Consider the following 20,043-nt stretch of genomic DNA (forward strand, 5'->3'; position numbering starts at 1 on the left):
AAGAAATGAGAGAGAAAAAACAAAAGTATGAAAATTGCAACACACCAGGAGTGAACAAGACTACTGCAGGATTTACCTTCCCCAGAACCTTGCTACCTGTCACTCAGAGGAAGATTGAAGCACTGCAAGAAGAAGACGCACCCACCAACCAGACCTCCCTGAATCTACAGAGCAATCCAACAGTTTTTAAAGATGGTGGCTATCTGTATAATTGCCGTATCAATATACCGACTATACGGTATCTATACATAGGCAGCGCCCCTATTTGGCCAGTTTAGGTCGTACGATAGGTCAGTCATTGGTCAGTTTAGGTCACGTGACTAAACCTAACCTTAAAAATTGTTGTGATATAGGGTTATAACCTTAAGCTAATCCTAACCTTAATGCTACATATGTGTACCGGGGGTTGTCCGTATGGCAACCGAACAAATAGACACTTTCTTTTATTTCCCTTTAAATAAAAAAAAAACACCTTCAGGAACCACCTGCAGCTGGAAGAAACCCCCACCTGGGACCGACCCCAGCCTGAGAGGATCAACCAACTCTGCAGTCTGATTGACTTGACTGAGGCTGGATACCTAGCGGTGATAACTAAGGCCTTAGTCAATCAGATAGTGAGTATACGGCCCCCCTGGTTCCGACTCTAGGACAGCACTCAGGGTGTGGTGGTCTCGAGCTACAGGACCTTAATCGAAGCTCAATTTTCTACGAGGATTAGCCTCACTCATACAACAGCCCATTCTGCACTACACACGTACCAAATTGGAAAACTACCCCCTAAAAAACAACCAATTGATCTCCTTCAAATTGTCATGTTTTTCCCCCTCAACCAACCACCCTCTAACCTGAATTAGGGGTTAGACCGAGGGTGCACCGGGACCATATTCCCATCTGGACCATCTTTTCTTCCCTGATTCCCTGGATCAACCAGTGACCAGGTCGTGAATCCAACTGGACGCAGGGAAAGGTAAGCCATCCCCTGATAATATTTAACTAGAATTCAGGCCGTTGATGTTCTTTTTTTAAAAAAAATTCAATTATAACAAACATAGGTGGACTTTCCACTTAAATATCCCAGCCTCAGAGAAACCAACAACCTTCTGCTTTATTTTTACTTTATCTTAGTCTACTACTAGCATACAATCCTCAATTAATAACTGGAAAACAATTGTTTATTCAATTTTAAACTAAAAAAAAAAATCCTGTGATGACGAGTCAAATAACTAAAACTAACACTGGGCTCAGATTCAAAAGAAGACACACTGATCAAGGCTGATCACCTCTGGCAGGGCCGCCTTCGAGGAGGGCGTATAGTGATCCAAGGCCAAAACATCCGTTGATCCGAATGTCCACTACTGACGATGTGTCTTCACTAAAAGCTATATTAACCAGGCTAAAATGATTTTAAAAAAAAAACTAAAATAATTAGTCCGAACCACAAATCACCATCGGAGCTACCTCACAAGATGCTGATAGCACCGCAGATGGAAGAGTCGAAGGGATTATTTTTTGAACAACCTCCGACTTCCACAAATACAAACATGAAAGGGGACCCTGGACCCTCTCTGTGCGTGGTTCATATAGAGATTCCAATAAGGAAGTTAATGGATAAAATATCCACCAAACACAAATAATTTATGGACACAATTCTACAGAAATAATATGAAAACCAAAATCACATGGTACCCTAAATAACATAATCACCATAGGAGCTATCCCACCCCACCTGCTGGAACAGCACTGCGGTTGGAGTAGTCGTTGGTGCTCTTTGAAGAAACCTCCGTCCTCCACAAATGAAGACATGGGAATTTCCGGACGCATCCTGCAACAAGCCTTCCACACTCTGTTTCTTCTGTCCCTCGGAAGAAAACTCGAAATACTGAGAGTAGACCCCGGACTCTGCGTGGTTGATGAAGATTTTCCCCTAAAAAAGATACTGACACACAATTCCTACCGGGCCCTGACCAATCATCATTATCCAGACCCTTTACCCAAACCTCAACTGCTACCGCCTCAACTTTAGGACAAAATTTGGGGATTCTTTGTAAGCGTCACCTATTATTGTTATTATACCTGGCTGCCGCCTCCACTCAATAACCCTAACCTTAACCACTACCGCCTCCACCTAATGACCAAATTTAGGGAACTTTGCAACACTTAACCTTCTGCTTTTAATAAAAAACGAACCATCTTTTTTCATTGGTCGAAGTTTTTACAGGTTTACAGCTGCTACAGATTTTCTCCGTTTTTTTTTTTCAGAGCACATTTCTGTCAGGACATAAAGACAATTTCAACCAAAAACTTAAAAAGTGTATCTGGAGGAAATTACCTACCCTACCTTTAACAATCAAATATTTTGATGCAGCTCATATGGTTGATTTGTTGTGAATTTTCAAAACGTTGACCTCTAGAGACCTTTGCTGTAGCACCACCTTTAGGATGATTGGCCTGTTTTTGCAGCTGAGGCAGTTTATGGCGTTTGTGCAAAATCTGGTGATTGTTTGCACAAAGTAGGATTTGGTCAGAAGAACAACTTGCAGGATAACTATAGGTTAGTTAGAAGACGAATGAATACATGGAATTACTAAAGGTGTGTGATCTGCAGGTTTAAAACAAGCTTCTTTTGGAAATGATTTTTGACAGAAAACACAACATTCTCCACCAGTCAGACGTTCATCATTCAGAACAGTAAGTTTTTATTTATTGGTTCCAGCTGCACTGTTGGCTATATGATCACCTTGTACAAGAAACAAATACAAACACTCACACTAAAAACCAAATAATCTGCTATAGCAGCCGTCACTCGCTACCATCAACGGGGCTAAAGGGATGAATGTGGCTGCTGCTGTTGTTGTCCAACCTCCTCCAGAGCCACAGCTGGCTTTCATTAAAGAGCAGTCAGAAAATAGACAAAGAAACTGTAAGAAGGAGAGGCTGGGGTCGCTCACACCAAGACTACAGAATAATGAACATTCAACAAGGCAATACAAATCTAACAGGAGTGGAAAAAAAAAAACCCATCAACATCGAAAAAATTTACATTTTGATATATTAAAAAATAGCACGACGGAGAAAGAGTTGGAGATTGTGGAAAAGCATTCGTTTTGTTGTGTGTTTTGTTTTTATTCTGTTCAGATTTGAAGGTTGTTCTGTTTTTTTTTTTGTTTTTTTTTCCTGAGTCAATAACAGATTTATCACCATGTTTTATTTTCTAAATCTACCGGGAACAAATAGATCCTTTGTTACGCTGCTGAAATGTCACCACGGTGACCTTTATCAAATCTTTTTATACGTTTATTTTTTTGGTTTTAAAAGTGTAATCTTTTCTTTTTTTTTTTTTTTACAGATGTTTCCATTGGCTGCCTCACATCTCTACATTCATTCAGGAGTCAGGGTCAGCAAACCTCAGCCACCAGATAAAGAGATGGAAGCTGCTGCTGCTGCTTTTGTTTGTTTTCATGTCACACAAACGTACCTGAAGTGGAACTGGCAAACTGGCAGAAACACAAAATACAAGATAAACAGGAAAAAAAAAAAGGAAGATAAAGTAAAACAATGTGTTTGTGCTGATGTGGGTGGAGTTTTCCATTCTGCACATCTGAGCGTGTCCATGACGTCTCGAGGAGACGCCCTAAATAAAACAAAAGCACGCTTTAAATCATACAGGAACTTAAAAAAAAAAAAAAGAAAACCACAGAGAAAGGACAGGTTTTCAATCCATTTTGAGTCCCATCACAGTGTGGCAGCTCATGTGTGTGTAATAATATGGTCCACTGTCCTCCACTTGGGGCCACCTGCTGGTAAGTTTGGATGGCTGAAGTCAAAGCAGTATAAAGTTGGAGTCGGTTCTTAGTTTACATAGACGTTCGTCCCCATGCTCATTGGCTCATGGGCTCACGGCAGGAAAACGTCCTACGGCTCAGTCATGTGTTCCCTCAGGGACTCTCCGGCGTGTTTGGAGGGTTGGTTGGGGGAGGAGGCCTGTGACGGGTGGAGTCCAGGGGGCAGTGTGTGGGTGAAGGGCACGCCCCCGGGCACCAACCCCTCCAGAGGGCCGGGGATCCCACCGGGAGCCATGTTCACCAAGCCTGGAGGGAATCTGGAGAAAGAAAGAAAGTGATGAAAATGTGACGCAAAATATGCTGCGTTGAAATGCGGCATTTTGTTTAGCAGCGTAGTGAACTGAACAGGTTTAATAACAGTACACAGTTAAATACAGTCCAATGTAAATGAGGGTGAATGAAAGGAGGGATTTGAACAGTGTATTTAGATCAGATACGGACAGCAAATATGATTCATATCAGCGTTTAGAATAATGACCAATCTGAGCATTAATACAGGAAACAACAAAGGGTAAATGTGTTTTGGTTTTTGTTGTTATTTTATGTGTATTTGGAGTCATTTTGTGTATTTTTGTGTTTTTATTCTATTTTTTGTGTTTTGATGTTGCATTTTTAATTGATTTTTTTTCCCTTTTTATGTATTTTTCTCTCCTTTTTTGTGTTTTTGAAGTCATTTTTGTTGTGCTTTTGTTTATTTTTCAGTTATTTTATATGTTTTTTTAACCACAAAATTAGATGGAGGGCCACATTTGGCCCCTGGCACCACCAGTTGCCCATTACCTAATTTAGACAATAAATAAGCATTCACCCTCAAACATGATACACTATAATATAATATAATATAATATAATATAATATAATATAATATAATATAATATAATATAATATAATATTTTGTTGTGAAAAAAAAATATATATCTATATATATATAACAATATAACAAAAACTGTTTTTGTGTTTGATTCACAAAAAATCCTTAAAAAGCTATTTATTATTTATTTATTTTTCAAGGGCACGTTTTTATTATTCTTTATTTTTTTGCAACAACAATGACAGAGACGGAACCCATATCATAAAACAATACAACAGACGACAAATACGGATTTGCACATCACAGTACAATGCAATACAGGGGTCCGTCTTATAGTGTTTGATATGGATCCTAAAAATACATTATAATCAATATATTTTCGAGGTCAGTGCGATAAAAATAAATTATTAGAAGTTCGCTTTACTCTAATTGTCATTATCACTGGTTGATGGACTGTGATGATAATTTCTGAAAAACATATGCATAATGTATACAGATGTAAAAGACAAAATAAAAATAAATAATTCAATAATTTTAGTTTAACTAGAGAAGAAACAATAATAATATGGGTGAATTAATACAATAAAAGCAGATTTTATAAATCCAGTTGGATTTATAAAATGATAATTACTATAAAAAATATTAGGTCACTCCCCCATTCAACACAGACTATATTAAATATATATATATTATATATGAAATTACAGACAGATGAAGGCCATGAACCTCATTCAGTTGCTCTATGTTTGCAAACTTTCCTGTGATTTCAGGAGTTCATTCCACTCGTTGTTGTTCATGCACTTTGCTCTGTGTAACCTACACACGTTACACAGACAGCTGCAGTTTGAACTGAGGGGTGAGGAAGAGGAGGAGGAGGAGGAGGAAGAGGAGGAGCTGGGGGTCTGATGGGATGCTGGGCAAAGTGGGAACACTTCACACATTATGTGAGTCGGATGCAAACACAGGCTAAAGGTTTGAATTGGAACTGGTTTTTAAATCATGATGCATCTGGTCTTTTTTCAGCCAGTCATCCAGCAGCGGTTGGTTTCATTTACCTGGTTGAGATCTAGGTATATAATTTGTCCTGCATTCCCCCCGTTGCTATGGCCTGTACCATGGTTTGGTTCACTCGGCTGTGTGAGAAAAGCAGTTAGGTTCTGGTTAAAAGCCTAAACTTAACAAGGGGACGACACTCTGGCCCAACTGGGAAGTAAAGGGAGAACTGTTCCGGACACACGTACATAATAATAAAAGATATGAACCGTGAGCAAAAAGAAAACTAATAAAGCTCTTTCACCTGTAGGCGGCGCCATTGATCTCTGGGTGAACCTGAGGCTGCTGCTCCATCATCCCCCAGGGTGCAGTAGTCATGAAGAACTCTTTGTTGACACAGTTTCGGAGGCTGTCGGGGATGCGGCCTAAGACGAAGGGGGGGGGGGGGGTAGTGATGAACAATGAGTGGATGAAGAAACTAAAGAATGTATGACGACAGGGAGGGCAATGTTTACCAGTGATGGCTCTGCGTATTTCTGTGGCGGCTGCTTCCCTCATCTCCAGCGATGCCTGCTCGCTGTACCAGGCCGTGTGGGGGGTGCAGATGAGATTGGGGGCATCCTTCAGGGGACCCTGGGAAAAACTGTGCAGCAGCCAAGAAAATACATTAAGAACCGACTACAGTTTTCAAATCTTGTTTTATCGAATCACATTCTGATTCCAGACGATGATTCCAGAACAAAGATTTAAAAAAAAAAAAATGATTAAAAAAGAACCAAAATGTGTTTGTACAATATTATTAATATTGTATGACAAACTAAAAGTTGTTAAACACAACTAATGAAATATAATCTTTATAAATAAAAAATAAATAAATAAAAACATCTTAAATTCACATTAATTTCTGTTGATCAGGGTTGGGGTCAATTACAATTGTAATCGCGCAATTGATAATTAATTACAGTTATGATGTAATTTTAATTGTAATTCTAATTGAAAGAAAACTGTTGTAATTGAGTTCAGACAATAGACTTTGTAATTGTAACTGGCATGGAAATTCTATAAAAACTGTCAATTACATTAACCATGTTACAGTTCTATGGCTTACACATATGTAGTTAAAAATGATAAAAATATGTTTCATATCAACTTTTCCCACTACATGTCACTCTTGATGATCATTTTAACATTTATTTATATATTTTTGAATCTAGGGATATACTGACAGAAAAAACACTTAAACACCCATATCAAAAAATTTAAAAAACATTATTGTCATTATTTAGGAAGCTTAACAACGTAACCAAGAGATGAGAAAGAAATGAGATGATATGAAGGAATATTTTTTAGCGTATTTTACAGCTAGTTTAAGTAAAAAATGACCCGTTATTATGAGGGATGCTAATAGAAAGCTAACACAGGAATGGTTATGTTTTATGGGGTTATTTGGAAAAAAAATGGAAAAAATGTTGGTCAGAGCAAAGGGAATTCAATTGTAATTGAACATAGATAATTGGAGATGTAATTAGATTATATTGGACTGCATATGAAATCCCCGATATACAAGTTCTGATAAAATTTTCCGCTCGAGCACTTCTATTCATAGGTGTCTGTGGTTAACATTCAAAGTTTGTATTCAAATGTAGAATACTGTAGATATTATGTTGAAGGTTAAAATGTATGTAATCAATTGGTTAATAATTAATGGGTCAGTTTTTCTCATACCTACTGTTGTTGACTATTGTTCTCTGTTTGAGTGACATCACTTGATCAAGCCTTTCCTAACATTCCACGCTACAAAATAAGGAATAAAACGATGTATGATTCATGCTGATATCGTATCGGATCAATTTCTTTATCGACCGATACGCAAAGGCTGCAATATCGGCTTCGTATCGGAAGTGAAAAAGTTGTATCGGGACATCCCTGGACGTAATTGTAATTGAAAAATGTAATTGAGCCCAACCCTGCTGTTGATAATGAAATGAAAATGGTTCATCTGTGACTAAGAGCACCTGAAAGGTTCCGACTCATGGACGTCCAGGGCGGCGCCCCGTATCCGTCCTTCCTTCAGGGCCTGAGCCAGCGCTTTCTCATCCACCAGACCCCCCCGTGCAGAGTTGACCAGGAAAGCCCCCTGACGCATCTGCACAGACACAGCAACACAAAAAGATCATTTTATCTTTGACGATGAGTAATTATTATTGTTCCTTTGAAACCAGCAGGTTCTGTCCGTTAATGAAATTAAATTAAATTAAACACAAAGGTGACACTAATGTGTTCATCATTAAAACGCTACATTTACCTGGATGAACATCAATTATGTTAATCAAATATTTTCACAAGTAGAGGCATCTTAAGGAAGAGCAAGGTCCCTTAGGAGAGCTCTTCTTCTCTGCTTCATGGCTTCTACAAAACCCCTTGCCCCCTGCGAACACAGATTTTTTCGGGTCACATTTTATATTTATCCTCTTTTTGGTAAACAAAAGAGGGTTTCACCGTCATCTGTCAACTTTTCCTGTTTTTTTTTTTTTTTTAGAGAAACCAAAAGCAGCACAAGTTGTCATTTATATCGCTAAATTAAATCAGGCTGAATGCTTCACTCCAATAGAAAACAACAGGCTAAATGGGGATTTTCATATCATCGATCACATGATTTCAAGATGGCGGAACACAGACTCTAAAATGGTAAAATAGTCCCATTTTTGAAAATTAATAAACTGAATATGGTGCAAAATAATGCGTTTTGTTCGGCATAGATCGTGTAATTAAAACAGTAGGAGAAACTTTAATAACGATACTGCAGTATATTTTACACCCTTAGGGTGGCAGTAGTGACTACAGGAAAACTATAGACCAGAGATAAGCAACTGTTATCACAGTGGGGCCAAAAAAATGTGATTGTGTCTGATCCGAGAGCCACATATTCAACATTCATGTCAGCATTTAGTTGGTTAGTTTAATAATGACCAAGCTGAGCAATAACACAGGAAAGAACACAGAGTTTTATGTTTTCTGTCGATTTGTTTTATTTTTTTTCTCGTTGTTTAGTAGTTTTTTTTTGTGTATTTTTGTTGTCATTTTGTCAGTTTAGCTATAGTCTTATGTTTTTTTGTATGTATTTAGAGCCAATTTGTGTATTTCTGTTGTTGTTTTGTCTTTTTTTGAGTCAATTTTTGTATTTTTTTTGTCATTTCTGATGTTGTTTTCTGTATTTTTTGAGTCTTTTTGTGTATTTGTTCATCACTCTGTGTATTTTTGCTGCTCTTTCTTGTGTTTTTCTGTCATTACGTGTGTTTTCTGAGTCTGGGAGCCGCACAAAATGAGTCCGAGGGCCACCAGTTGCCCATGTCTGCTATAGACGCTGTGTTGTTGCTATTGTTGTACATTTAATCACAAATGGAGTACCGGTAGTTACATTGTTAACCAGTCACTCATGGACACAAAGTTGGACCTTTGTAAAGTATGGATTGTTTCGTTTAGATGGCTCAGGTCCAACACAGCCTTACTTTGCTGATTTATGGGAGGTGAACTCTCCTGCCGGCCTGGCAGTCTGCTCCACTGGCAGCTGCGACTTGGCCGGTCAGTAACATTCTCTGGCATGTCAATGACTGCTTTGCTGGCAGCTAACGCTACATTATATATGTCCCGCGTAGCACATCTTCTACGCAGGTCGATAAACAAAACCATCAGGGAATTAGAAAAAATGTGTGTGACTAAATGTTCCACCAGGTACAGTACAAGTATATCACAGGTATGGGGCGCCGATAGTAAAGTTGCACATGATAAAATAAACAGCAACCTTTTGTAACATTTAGTAACAAACCACATTCACAAAACGTATGTTAATTTATTTTATTTAATATTTGTGAAATTTGTGATATTTTCTTTCTAGAAAAAAAATATTATGTCATTGTTAAATCTATATGTTAACTGTTAAATCTAAATGTTCTAAATGTTAAATCTAAATGTTTAACAGTGAATTGGCGCATTAGCTAAATATTTAGTCCCACCCATTTGAATTTAACATTTAGATTTAGATTTAACATCTAGATTTAGATTAAACAGCTAGCATTTAGATTAAACAGTTAGCATTTAGATTTAATATTTAACATTTAGATTTAACATTTGGATTTAGATTTAATATTTAACATCTAAATTCAACATTTAGATTTAGATTCAACATTTAGATTTAGATTCAACATTTAGATTTAGATTTAACATTTGGATTTAGATTCAATATTTAACATTTGGATTTAGATTTAATATTTAACAATCTCGATTCAACATTTAGATTTAGAGTCTTAAGATTTACCATTTTTTGTTTAAATGTAACATTTTGAGTTAGATTTAAAATTTAGATTTAATATTTAAAATTTAGATTTAACATTGACAGATTTTTATGAGAAAAAATTACACAAATTATCACAAATACTGTATTGCTGTAAATCTGGTCAAAAGTGACATATTTCTTTTAAAAGGTACTTAAGTACAAGTAAAATGACTGATTTAGAAATATACTCAAAAAAGTACAAGTACCTATAAAAGCAACTGAATTACAGTAACGTGAGTACTTGTAATCCATTACTTTCACCTCTGTATATCACAAAATTAAGATTAATGAAGGACTTATTGGATCCCTCACCTGTTTGATGGTGAAGTCGTTGATGAGGTGGTGGTTGTGTTCGTTCAGGTTGCAGTGGAGGGAAACACAGTCGCTCTGGTAGAGCAGGTCCTGCAGTGTGTAGACACGCTGAACTCCCAGCGAGCGCTCCAGGCCGTCCTGAAGGTACGGATCGTAGAAGATCACATTGAAGCCAAACGCTTTGGCCCTCATGGCCACCGCCTGGCCTGAGCGACCTGGTAGGAGGAGAAAGGATTGGAGAAATGTGAGTTTCAGTACCATGGCCCAAAATCTAAAAAAAAAAACACCAATTCAGCTGAAATTTGATATTTCCTTCAGATAAATAACGTTATTCATCAAATGTCAAAAAGGTTCTCAACAAAAATAACAGTTTTACATTTAAATTCAGTCTAGTTTAATTAATTAATCAGATCTGCTGGTTATTGTCAATGTCACAGCCAACTATCAATGTTCATCCATTCATAAGTCAAACTAAATGAAAACAACGAGTCTCACCACATCCGATGAGACCAAGCGTCTCTCCTCGAATCCTGGCCGCCCCCGACGCCACCTCACGGATCTGCTCCACACTCTGGACCCGCGTGCCCTCCCGGAGAGCCTGGTACAACCAAGTGTTTCGCCGGTACAAGTTGAGGATGTGACAAAGTGTTGAGTCAGCTGTTTCTTCTACAGCAGCTGAAGGAATATTACACACGGCGATGCCTGGGAGGAACAAGGAAGATAAGATTCATGGTTTGCTTGTCATTATACGATATATCTCAATATTTGACAATATGATATACATTGCGATATATCACAATATCAATGATTACAAATTTCACCTTTCCAAGTACAAAACTGTCAAATTACATTTTCCCAAAAAGTTTAACCTTTGCTTCTACATCCGATTCTGATGCTGAGATCTTACATTTAACTAGGTCTTATGTAATGTGTCAAACTCAAGGCCCGAAGGCCAAATCCGGCCCTTTAGAGCATTGAATTCGGCCCACAGAAGATAATAAAATGATCAAGAAATCATGAATTATTGTTGAAACTCCATCATATTTGTAGTTTTTCCATGCTTATATCACATGAATGCAGTCATTTCTGATGGCAAAATATGGAAAGAAATCAACATTTTTCAAAAAATCTTGCAATTTCACTCAAAAAATTACACAAAATTGGTTAGAAAATTAAGAATTTTTGAAGTGAAGATCCTGCAGGGACTGATATTGAAAACTAGACCACAATAATGTTATAATTGGTTGTTTTCCTCCCACCTAAAATTTGCGGCCCACTTGAGCTTTAAATGGTCTGAATTTGGCCCCTGAACTAAAAATGAATGCAAATGTTAATAAAATTAAATGTCTTTTTTTTTTTTTTTTTGTTAAACATGATTAAAAAAATAGATTTGGACATTTGTTTAGATTGTTACAATAATTGCGCAGTGAAATATTGTGATATATCATTTTTTTCTTCCACCCTTACTAATAAACACTAAGGACTAATGAATCATTGTAACTTTTCAAACTTAGCTTTGAAAAAGAAACATCCATGTCATTGTAACAAAATGCATGTGCACAGATGACAGTAATTAGGACTATCGCTCTAAATCCTGCTATCATAGCCAACATATGCCAAGGAGGCCTAACGGGAATCTGACACAGGGCTTCATATCTGATGGAGCATCTGCTCTGCGTGTGCAATCACTTTCATTAGATAGTCTGTTTATGTATTTATTCATTTCTGTTACATGTGGTGTTTATGTTGAGTCAATGCAGCAAAGAGACTTTGCTTTGGCCTTCATCCCAAAGTGTGTTTTCTTCTGCCTCAGTAGCTTCAGTTCTTATGTTCCATCCAGGGTTGGGGTCAATTAGTACAATTGTAATTGCGTAATTGACAATGAATCTCAATTATGAAGTAATTATAACTGTATTTGTAATTTTTTAAATGTGTTCAGATAATTGACTGTAATTGTAACTGGCATGGAAATTCTATAAAAAATTGTCAATTACAATTTAATTAAACGCAAAACTGTGGAACTATGTTTCAGTTCTATAGCTAACACAAACGTAATTCATAATGATTCAAATATGTGTTACATCAAGTTTTCCCACAACCTGTCAGCTCTCTTGATGATCATTTTACCATTTTAAAGTAAAACCTTGAACATTTAGAAGTGTATACCAAACTGGTAGGTCTTTGGATTATTCAGTATGTTTGAGTCAGCTCACGGTTACAGAGAGGTTGGTGAACCATGATATCTACATGCTCGCTAACGTGTTAGCGTTGCGTCCCTCAGCCTTTACCGAGCTCTCCCGCAGCCTTGATGTCGATGTTGTCGTAGCCGCTGCCGATGCGTATGATGATGCGCAGCGCCTTGAACTTCTCCAGGTCTTCTCTGGTTAGGGTGATGGTGTGGTACATCATGGCCCCAACGGCTTCATTCAGCACCTGAGAGACATTAGAGAGGATGAGACATCATCATAAGCATCATCATCATCATCATCATCATCATCAGCGCTGTTTATATCTATCTTTCCTCCAGCAATCATTACCTCCTTTTTAAACTAGGACAATGTCATCTGCATTTATATTGAAATTGCGACGCCATTACAGCTTTTAATCATTATCACAGCGTCCCCGAGAACCCAGACAGCTTTCCCATGAGCGACTTGTTCCAGCTATAACACCAAGCATTGGTGATTCCACCGCCTCCAATTCTCCCGCACCAAAGTTTACACTCGCTATTCTTCATCTAAATGCAAATAGATTGTTTATTTGCGCTCTAAAAATATGAGTAGCTTTCTTTTTTTTTTTTTTTTTGTTTACCGTTTAATGAGCGCTTGCCAAATCTGTTTTTTGTCACAATCCATTCATTGAGACTGTATGCAAACAAGCTTAGAATAGATGCAGGCAGGACAATAAAGCAGAGTGACAGCTGCTGTGAACCACAGAGAGAGAGAGAGAGAGAGAGAGAGAGAGAGAGAGAGAGAGAGAGAGCTGTAAAATAACTGGTTTAAATTCATAACCTTCCAAACAAATTAACTGGGCCAGATTAACATACTCGTGAATTCCACATACCATATTTTTTTATTGGTGCTACTATAAATGGACCAAAGCAGTGAAAGGGAGATAAATGTTAAACTCAAGGTTCGGCATTTATGTCATTTATTGAAGATTGACTGGAAAAAGAAAAAAAAACTCACGAAGAAAGAACAAGGTTACAAAAAGTGATGAAAATAGGTTTAGTGTTATTGACAAGTGAGGTTTATTTTATTTCACTATTATTCTTTTAAAAGACCTGCAGTGAAAAATGTCTAATTACGCAGAACATTTTTCTCTAATACTATAATACAGAAAACATGAAGTCATTATTTGTCCATCATTACCCAGCAAAAGTATAAAAATACTTCCTCATAGTTTTTTTTTTAACCACATGGGTAACATGTACCTATTAACCATTAATGTATCGCTTATTAGCATTAGTAACATATTGGCTCTTAATTAGTCATCATTAGGTACTTATTAATGCCTTATTCTTATTAATGCCTCATTATACACTTAATGACAATCTCGCAGTCCAAACAGGGTTAGGATTAGTGTTAGCGTTAGCGTTAGGATTAGGATTAGCGTTAACCCTGATCCTAACATGTTGAAATCATAATTCATATACAACAACTTACTTACGACTAATAGGTAATAATTCTGAGGTTATTGAGGAAAAACTCTTCGTGAATGACTTACTGGATGTATAATAAGGCCATGCAGAATAAGGCATTAATAAGTACTTAATAATGACTAAATAAGAGTCAATAGTTACAAATTTGCATGCTAATGACCAACTAATAAATAGTTAATAGGTGTTCCCGAAACTAAAGTGTTACCGGGCTGCACTTAGAATTAGGTAAGTAGCTTATTCTCTTTGGGTTTTTTGTTTTTTTTTTACATTTTTTATCTATTTTTTCATCATTATATACAGTTTATTGTACATTGTTTGTGTGTGTTCATGTTTGAAATAAAAATCAATTCATCAATGAATAAGTTTGTTTGAGTTTATATGTATAATGTAGTAAAGTAAAATGTATAAACATAATAATTGGACAATAAATGCAAAAACAAATGTTGTATACAGTGTTGTATGTTGTATACAGTAGTAGGGGTGTCCCGATACAACTTTTTCCACATCTGATACGATACCGATATCACACTCTTGAGCGTCGGCCGATACCGCTATAAATCTAACACAATATCAGCATGACTCATACATACTTTTATTACTTATTTTGTAGTGATAAATGTCAGAAAATGCTTGATGAAGTTATATTACTCAAACAGAGAACAATAGTCAGCAACAATAGATATGACCCTAAAAAAATACCTAAGCAAATGATGTATTGGAGCGCTTACATCAGAGATTTTAGATGAAATCTAAAAAAATCCAATACTCGTTTTTTTTTTTTTTGCTGATGATGACCTAGTATATATACAACATTAATAACTGATCAGGACACCCTTATATTGTAGCAAACAACTACAATAACTTGCTAGAGACATTATTTGAATGTATTACCACTAACTGAGTTAAAAACTCCTTTTTCACTTTAATGTAGAGAATGGGAGAGTCATCGATGACATCGACGCAAAACATGCGCGCCAATGCGTCATCCGACCAACCAAAGATGGCTTCGGCGGAGATTAACTAACGCGAGTGGCTCCTCCGAGTTTCAAAAGTGCAATTCAGTGAAGGCACGCACTCGTTCTTCGAAGGTAGCTGTTCCCCTTAACGCTCGTCCTCTATCCCGGGTGTGACCTTACGGCAGCGCGTCGACGCAACAAGGAGGAAACATCAGCAATTCTTAAAGGACTTGGAATTTTGAGTTGAAGAGCAATAAACATATATTCATGTTTTTTTTTTTCATTATAGATATGTAAATCAACATGTATATATTACTTTTAGTCAATTAATGGGGAGATAATTGAAAATCAAATCGAGTCAAATCGAACTGGAAAAATTAATCGTTAGATTAATCGATGCGTCGGAAAAAAAATCGCGAGATTATTCGTTTAAAAAATAATCATTTATCCCAGCCCTAGTTTAGACAAAGCACTTCCTACATGAGTGTTATAGTTTCCTCCTTTAGATCTTCCATTTTACATTCCACGGAATTATCAGCCTTTGATAAAACAAGCTGTTGCTGGTGTGAGATGAACCACTTTGTGTTTAACTTTTCCAATTTAGTTTAATTCTTCCTGAAGGGCAGTAACAGAGTTGGGAAACACATGTTGAGTGCTTTCTGATAGATTCTTTTTAATGAGTCGTCCCTCAGCCGGAGCCGCACACACCTTTACAGGTCACACACACTAAAGATACACACCGACTGTGGAAGTGATGGCTTTCTCCATCACAGCATCTGCTCACTAGCAGGCAATTCAGAAAAAACAACAGTAGAGTGTTACACGTCAGCCGAGTGTGTGTGTGTGTGTGTGTGTGTGTGTGTGTGTGTGTGTGTGTGTGTGTGTGTGTGTGTGTGCGCCCCATCTGTAACCCTCTGCTGTGTAGTTATGGAGGTGGAATGGGACTCCAGCCAATATCTAAAGTCCCAGATGGGTCCTCTGTGTGTTTGTGCATTATCATCACCATCTTTCTGTGCAGAGGTCGTGCATGTGTGTGTGTTTATGTGCACATATGTATATTCTGCAATGCATTCATTAAAGCAATGCGGTAATTAAAGTTTAGAACGCACATCACCAACCTTGTAAAGCTAAAACCATTAAAAAAATAAAAATAAATCTTGATAAAAAAATAAATAAATTAATACTTTGGTGAATATTTAGCACATTCAAACTTTAATACATTTATTAACAGAGGATAGTAAATTAAACCCTTGACCCTCCAGCTGTGAAATACTGATGCTACCCATCAACACACTAAGCCAGGGTTCTCAACCTTGCGGTCAGGGCCCCATTTGGGGGCACAAGACACTCGGAGGGGATTGCCAGATGCCTTCAAGAAACAATTAAAGCCCACTTTTAAGTATTTTTTTTACCTTTTTTCTGCAGCTACACCAAACTTGCCATATTTTAACCTATTTTCATCACTTTTTCTTGCAATGTTTTTGCTCCTTTTAATGCATTTTTTGCAACATTACACCCATTTCTGTCACTTCTACATCCGATTTCAATGCCTTTTCTGCACATTTTTTCCACTTTCCATACATTTTCGGCACTTACAAACCCTTTCCACCACTTTTCCACCTAATGTCACATATGCTGACCCATTAGTGCCACTTAACCTTTTTTTCACCATAATTCATGCTTATTTTGGCCAATTTAACCACATTCATGATTTGTCATGCCCATTATTTGCCAGTTTAAACTAATTGTTCCAATTAATTGTTCCAATATTGACATTTCGAACCATTTTTATCACTTTGTCTGTTTTATGACCACTCAGCTCACTATTTTCGAACATTTAACACATTTCTGTAGTTTTTAAAACCCCATTTCACCACCTTTTCCACCATTTTTTGTCACTTTTAACCCATTTTATTTCTGATTAAAAAAAGGTTTACATCTTTAAGATGACTATATACGATGGCAGAAATCATAATAAACTTCCTGCATAACAGTGGATATTATTCAGATACATAAATGAATGTGGTTATTACAGATTCATAGAACAATGGACCATCATTTTGCTGACTTCATGGATGGGCCCTCTGAGAAACCTGGTTTTGTAACTTTCTTCCAAACACTAAAACCTCCTGCTTGCATTGTAACGCTGCCACTCATAAGCACAGATTTTTAGAGAGCAAAATAGGATAAATGCTTCACCCACTCTGGCTGAGAACAATTATATGACATTTCTATTACCAGCTGCTCCCTCCTCCACCTCCTCCATTTTAACAAAGCAGCACTTCAGGCACTGGAGAAACCATTAGCATTGGAACTGGGAGTGTGAAACAACCCAGTGGGCTGAAAGATAATTATAAACAGAAGGAGGAAAAGAGGCGATTCATTTTTGTTCATCTGAAACCAAATAATTTAGGGAATCTATCGTTCACACTGTGTCAGGATCACAGCCACCTCCAGCACCAGAGCTCCTGCAGATACTCCCACTGCTGCTGCACTCATCTGATGGAGCTGCAGAGTGATGCGGTCTGACCCCAGTGTGCTTCATCTGTTTAAATCACTGTGCGACATGCCTAATCACATTGTCAATGATGATTAAAAAAGAAGGCTGTGTTGTATAATAAAGCGACAAGTCGGAAACCTTTCAAGTCGAATAACGTCAGTTTGATGATCTGAACCAACGCTGGTGGCTTTATTTTGAACATGTAGATCTGTGTAGGAGCTGATGTAAGACTCATGCACATATAAATAGACAATAAAAGCATTTCTTGTTTCATCTATATACTTATTATCAATAATCTGTGAAAAGTGTTTCTTTTCTGTTTCTTTTAGTGGCACAAAAATCATTTGTGGCATCTGATTGTGATGTTTTAGATTGATTTCCGGAAAAATGCCTGAGGCATTTCTGCTTTTTCATGTAAATCGTTGCATATAACTTGTTTTTTTGTAAACTTGTACATATGTTTTTGGATAATTACACTTTATATTTGCTTTCCCAGTCATTAAATCGGTTCATTAAGCATATTTGTGGTTTTCACTGTAAAAAGACCCATTGTTTTTCTACTTGGATTTGGTGTTTGTGAGATTTTGCATTTACACAGTATGTCAAAATGATCAATTAAGAATAAATGTATACAGCTGAAGTTGTCGCTGAAACAGCATATGAAACCTAACCGTGTACCTTTTCGTGTATCTCCTGTGTAGACTGAGCGTCACAGAAAGCCACCGTTGCCAGATCTTTAAGGATGGGCATCTCCACGGTGCAGTCGCGTCCATCCAGCAGCGCCACCAGGGGGCGCGGGTGCATGGGCCCGTTCATAATCTGGGGCCGAATACCTGAAGAGCAAAAGAAGAGTAAAGAGAGGAAAGTGATGAATTAATGTCTGGCACTGTAGTGGCACATGCAGAGGAGTGGAGCTGCAGAAGAAACGGTAGAATGTTAGAAACATAATCCAGCAGCAGGAAGTGTTTACACATGAGGACGGCGATCCCCATCAGACACATGAATAATCACACTCGGTGATATATATATGACCAAACTGTTACCTAGCAACAGGCCTTTTAACCCCATGAGGTCAACACCTCCACGATGGTGTCATTATACAGGAAGAAGAAGAAACTCGTGGGCTTTCTACTGGTGTAAAGAATACTGATATATTCTACTCAAGTAGAAGTACTGTTGCTTGATTTAAACTGGACTCAAGTACAAGTACAAGTAAGTCATACATAAAATACTCACATACAAGTAAGAAGTAGCCCAATAAATTGTCCTCAAAGTAAAAGTTACTAATTACTTTCACTTCCAACGTTTATTTTTGGTAATAAATCTTGCCACGATTCCCTTGCATACAGTAAACATCTCATGTATAAACTTAAAAAGGAAGACACCAAATCTTAATTTATTTTCCACAAAGGCGTCTGTATAAAATAAAAGGTTTGTCAAAATGTACAATTATTTAAAAAAAATAAAAATAACACCAATGAATTAAACTAAACTAAAATAAAAAATTCTCAGGCTAAAATAACCAGCATTCAATGCTGTGTTGGCACCGTACATTACATTTCCTTTGGTTGGTCGGCTATGATGTGATGCAATTGTTTATTTTTTGTATTTTAAAACAAAAAAAATTATAATTTACTCAGTAACGGTTGGGTGTAGAAATGTTTACAGTTTACTTTAATTATTTTAAAATGCACTTAAGCGCAAGTAAAATTACTGATTCATAATTATACTCAAAAAAGTACGAGTACCCATAGAAGCACCTCAGTTACAGTAACGTGAGCACTTGTAATCCGTTACTTTCACCTCTGCAAATTGGTGCTAAAATAGCAATGAAAGAAAGTAAATGAATAAATGAAACCAGGATGCAGCTGAACCAATCAAAAATAATCGCACAGGTTGATTGCACAATTGCCACACACCTGCTGTCGCGCGCAATTTACACAGTTTAAGAGCTCTCTCTTCTTTTCTCTCGCACCCACGTCTGATCCACGACACATTTATTTCCTTTTTTATGTGTATCTATACATTATATAATTTAAAACTCAATATTCTGCTTTATAATGCCTGACATTCTGCAAACACTGTATTTTACCCATTCACCTTTTCAGTTTTGTTGTTATTCTGTTGTTTTTTTAAGCACTATTATAATTTGATATTTGCAAAGTGCTGCATGAAAAATTCCATTGTGTCAGGAAGGTGTATCCACACTATTCATTGAACAGTAAAGGATTTGACTTTTGGCTTTTGAATAAAAATTCAAATAAAATAATCTCCTCTGGTGGGAAAAAAAAACCCAAACAGAATGTACAGGAGAGCCCAAACATTGTGTCCCATAAGAGAAAACTAATAAATAAGGCAGTGGGGGGGGGGGTCTGCACATCACCACACCTCCAACATCCATCCATCGTTCTCCTGATATCTTGCTGCCTGTTGTCATGGTGATTAGAGGATTTGGGCAGGATTATGATTTTTTTTTTTTGTGGCATCTGCGCTGCTGGAGAGGACATCCGAGCCCGCCTTCTTCCTCATGTCAGTCTCTCTAAAGTCTTATCATTTTGAGCAGTGACCTTCATGACTGTATGCTAACATGCTAACATGCAGTGTGAAAACAACGTGTGAAGAATGTGCAGGAGAA

At 37.2% G+C, this 20,043-nt stretch overlaps 1 protein-coding gene across 7 annotated transcripts in view; it reads right to left on the reverse strand.

Annotated features, from left to right (window-relative positions):
• Positions 1–3,102: 3,102 nt before the first annotated feature.
• The window catches only part of LOC114476829 (C-terminal-binding protein 2-like), an 82,076-nt gene continuing 65,135 nt past the window's right edge, over positions 3,103–20,043 (reverse strand). For 5 of the 7 annotated variants that reach the window (XM_028468784.1, XM_028468785.1, XM_028468783.1 and 2 more), the window contains 8 exons: positions 18,087–18,241; positions 12,580–12,724; positions 10,787–10,993; positions 10,292–10,506; positions 7,662–7,792; positions 6,162–6,289; positions 5,951–6,071; positions 3,103–4,099 (listed from right to left, as the gene is read on the reverse strand). In XM_028468784.1, the coding sequence (XP_028324585.1) occupies positions 3,913–4,099; positions 5,951–6,071; positions 6,162–6,289; positions 7,662–7,792; positions 10,292–10,506; positions 10,787–10,993; positions 12,580–12,724; positions 18,087–18,241 (1,289 nt within the window). In that variant the 3' untranslated portion in view covers positions 3,103–3,912. Of the gene's footprint in view, positions 4,100–5,708; positions 5,787–5,950; positions 6,072–6,161; positions 6,290–7,661; positions 7,793–10,291; positions 10,507–10,786; positions 10,994–12,579; positions 12,725–18,086; positions 18,242–20,043 lie in introns of all 7 variants that reach the window. The other 2 variants (XM_028468787.1, XM_028468782.1) reach the window with 1 other exon arrangement.

The sequence above is a fragment of the Gouania willdenowi genome, chromosome 15 (genome assembly GCF_900634775.1).
Source record: "Gouania willdenowi chromosome 15, fGouWil2.1, whole genome shotgun sequence".
In the NCBI taxonomy this organism is placed as follows: Eukaryota; Metazoa; Chordata; class Actinopteri; order Blenniiformes; family Gobiesocidae; genus Gouania; species Gouania willdenowi.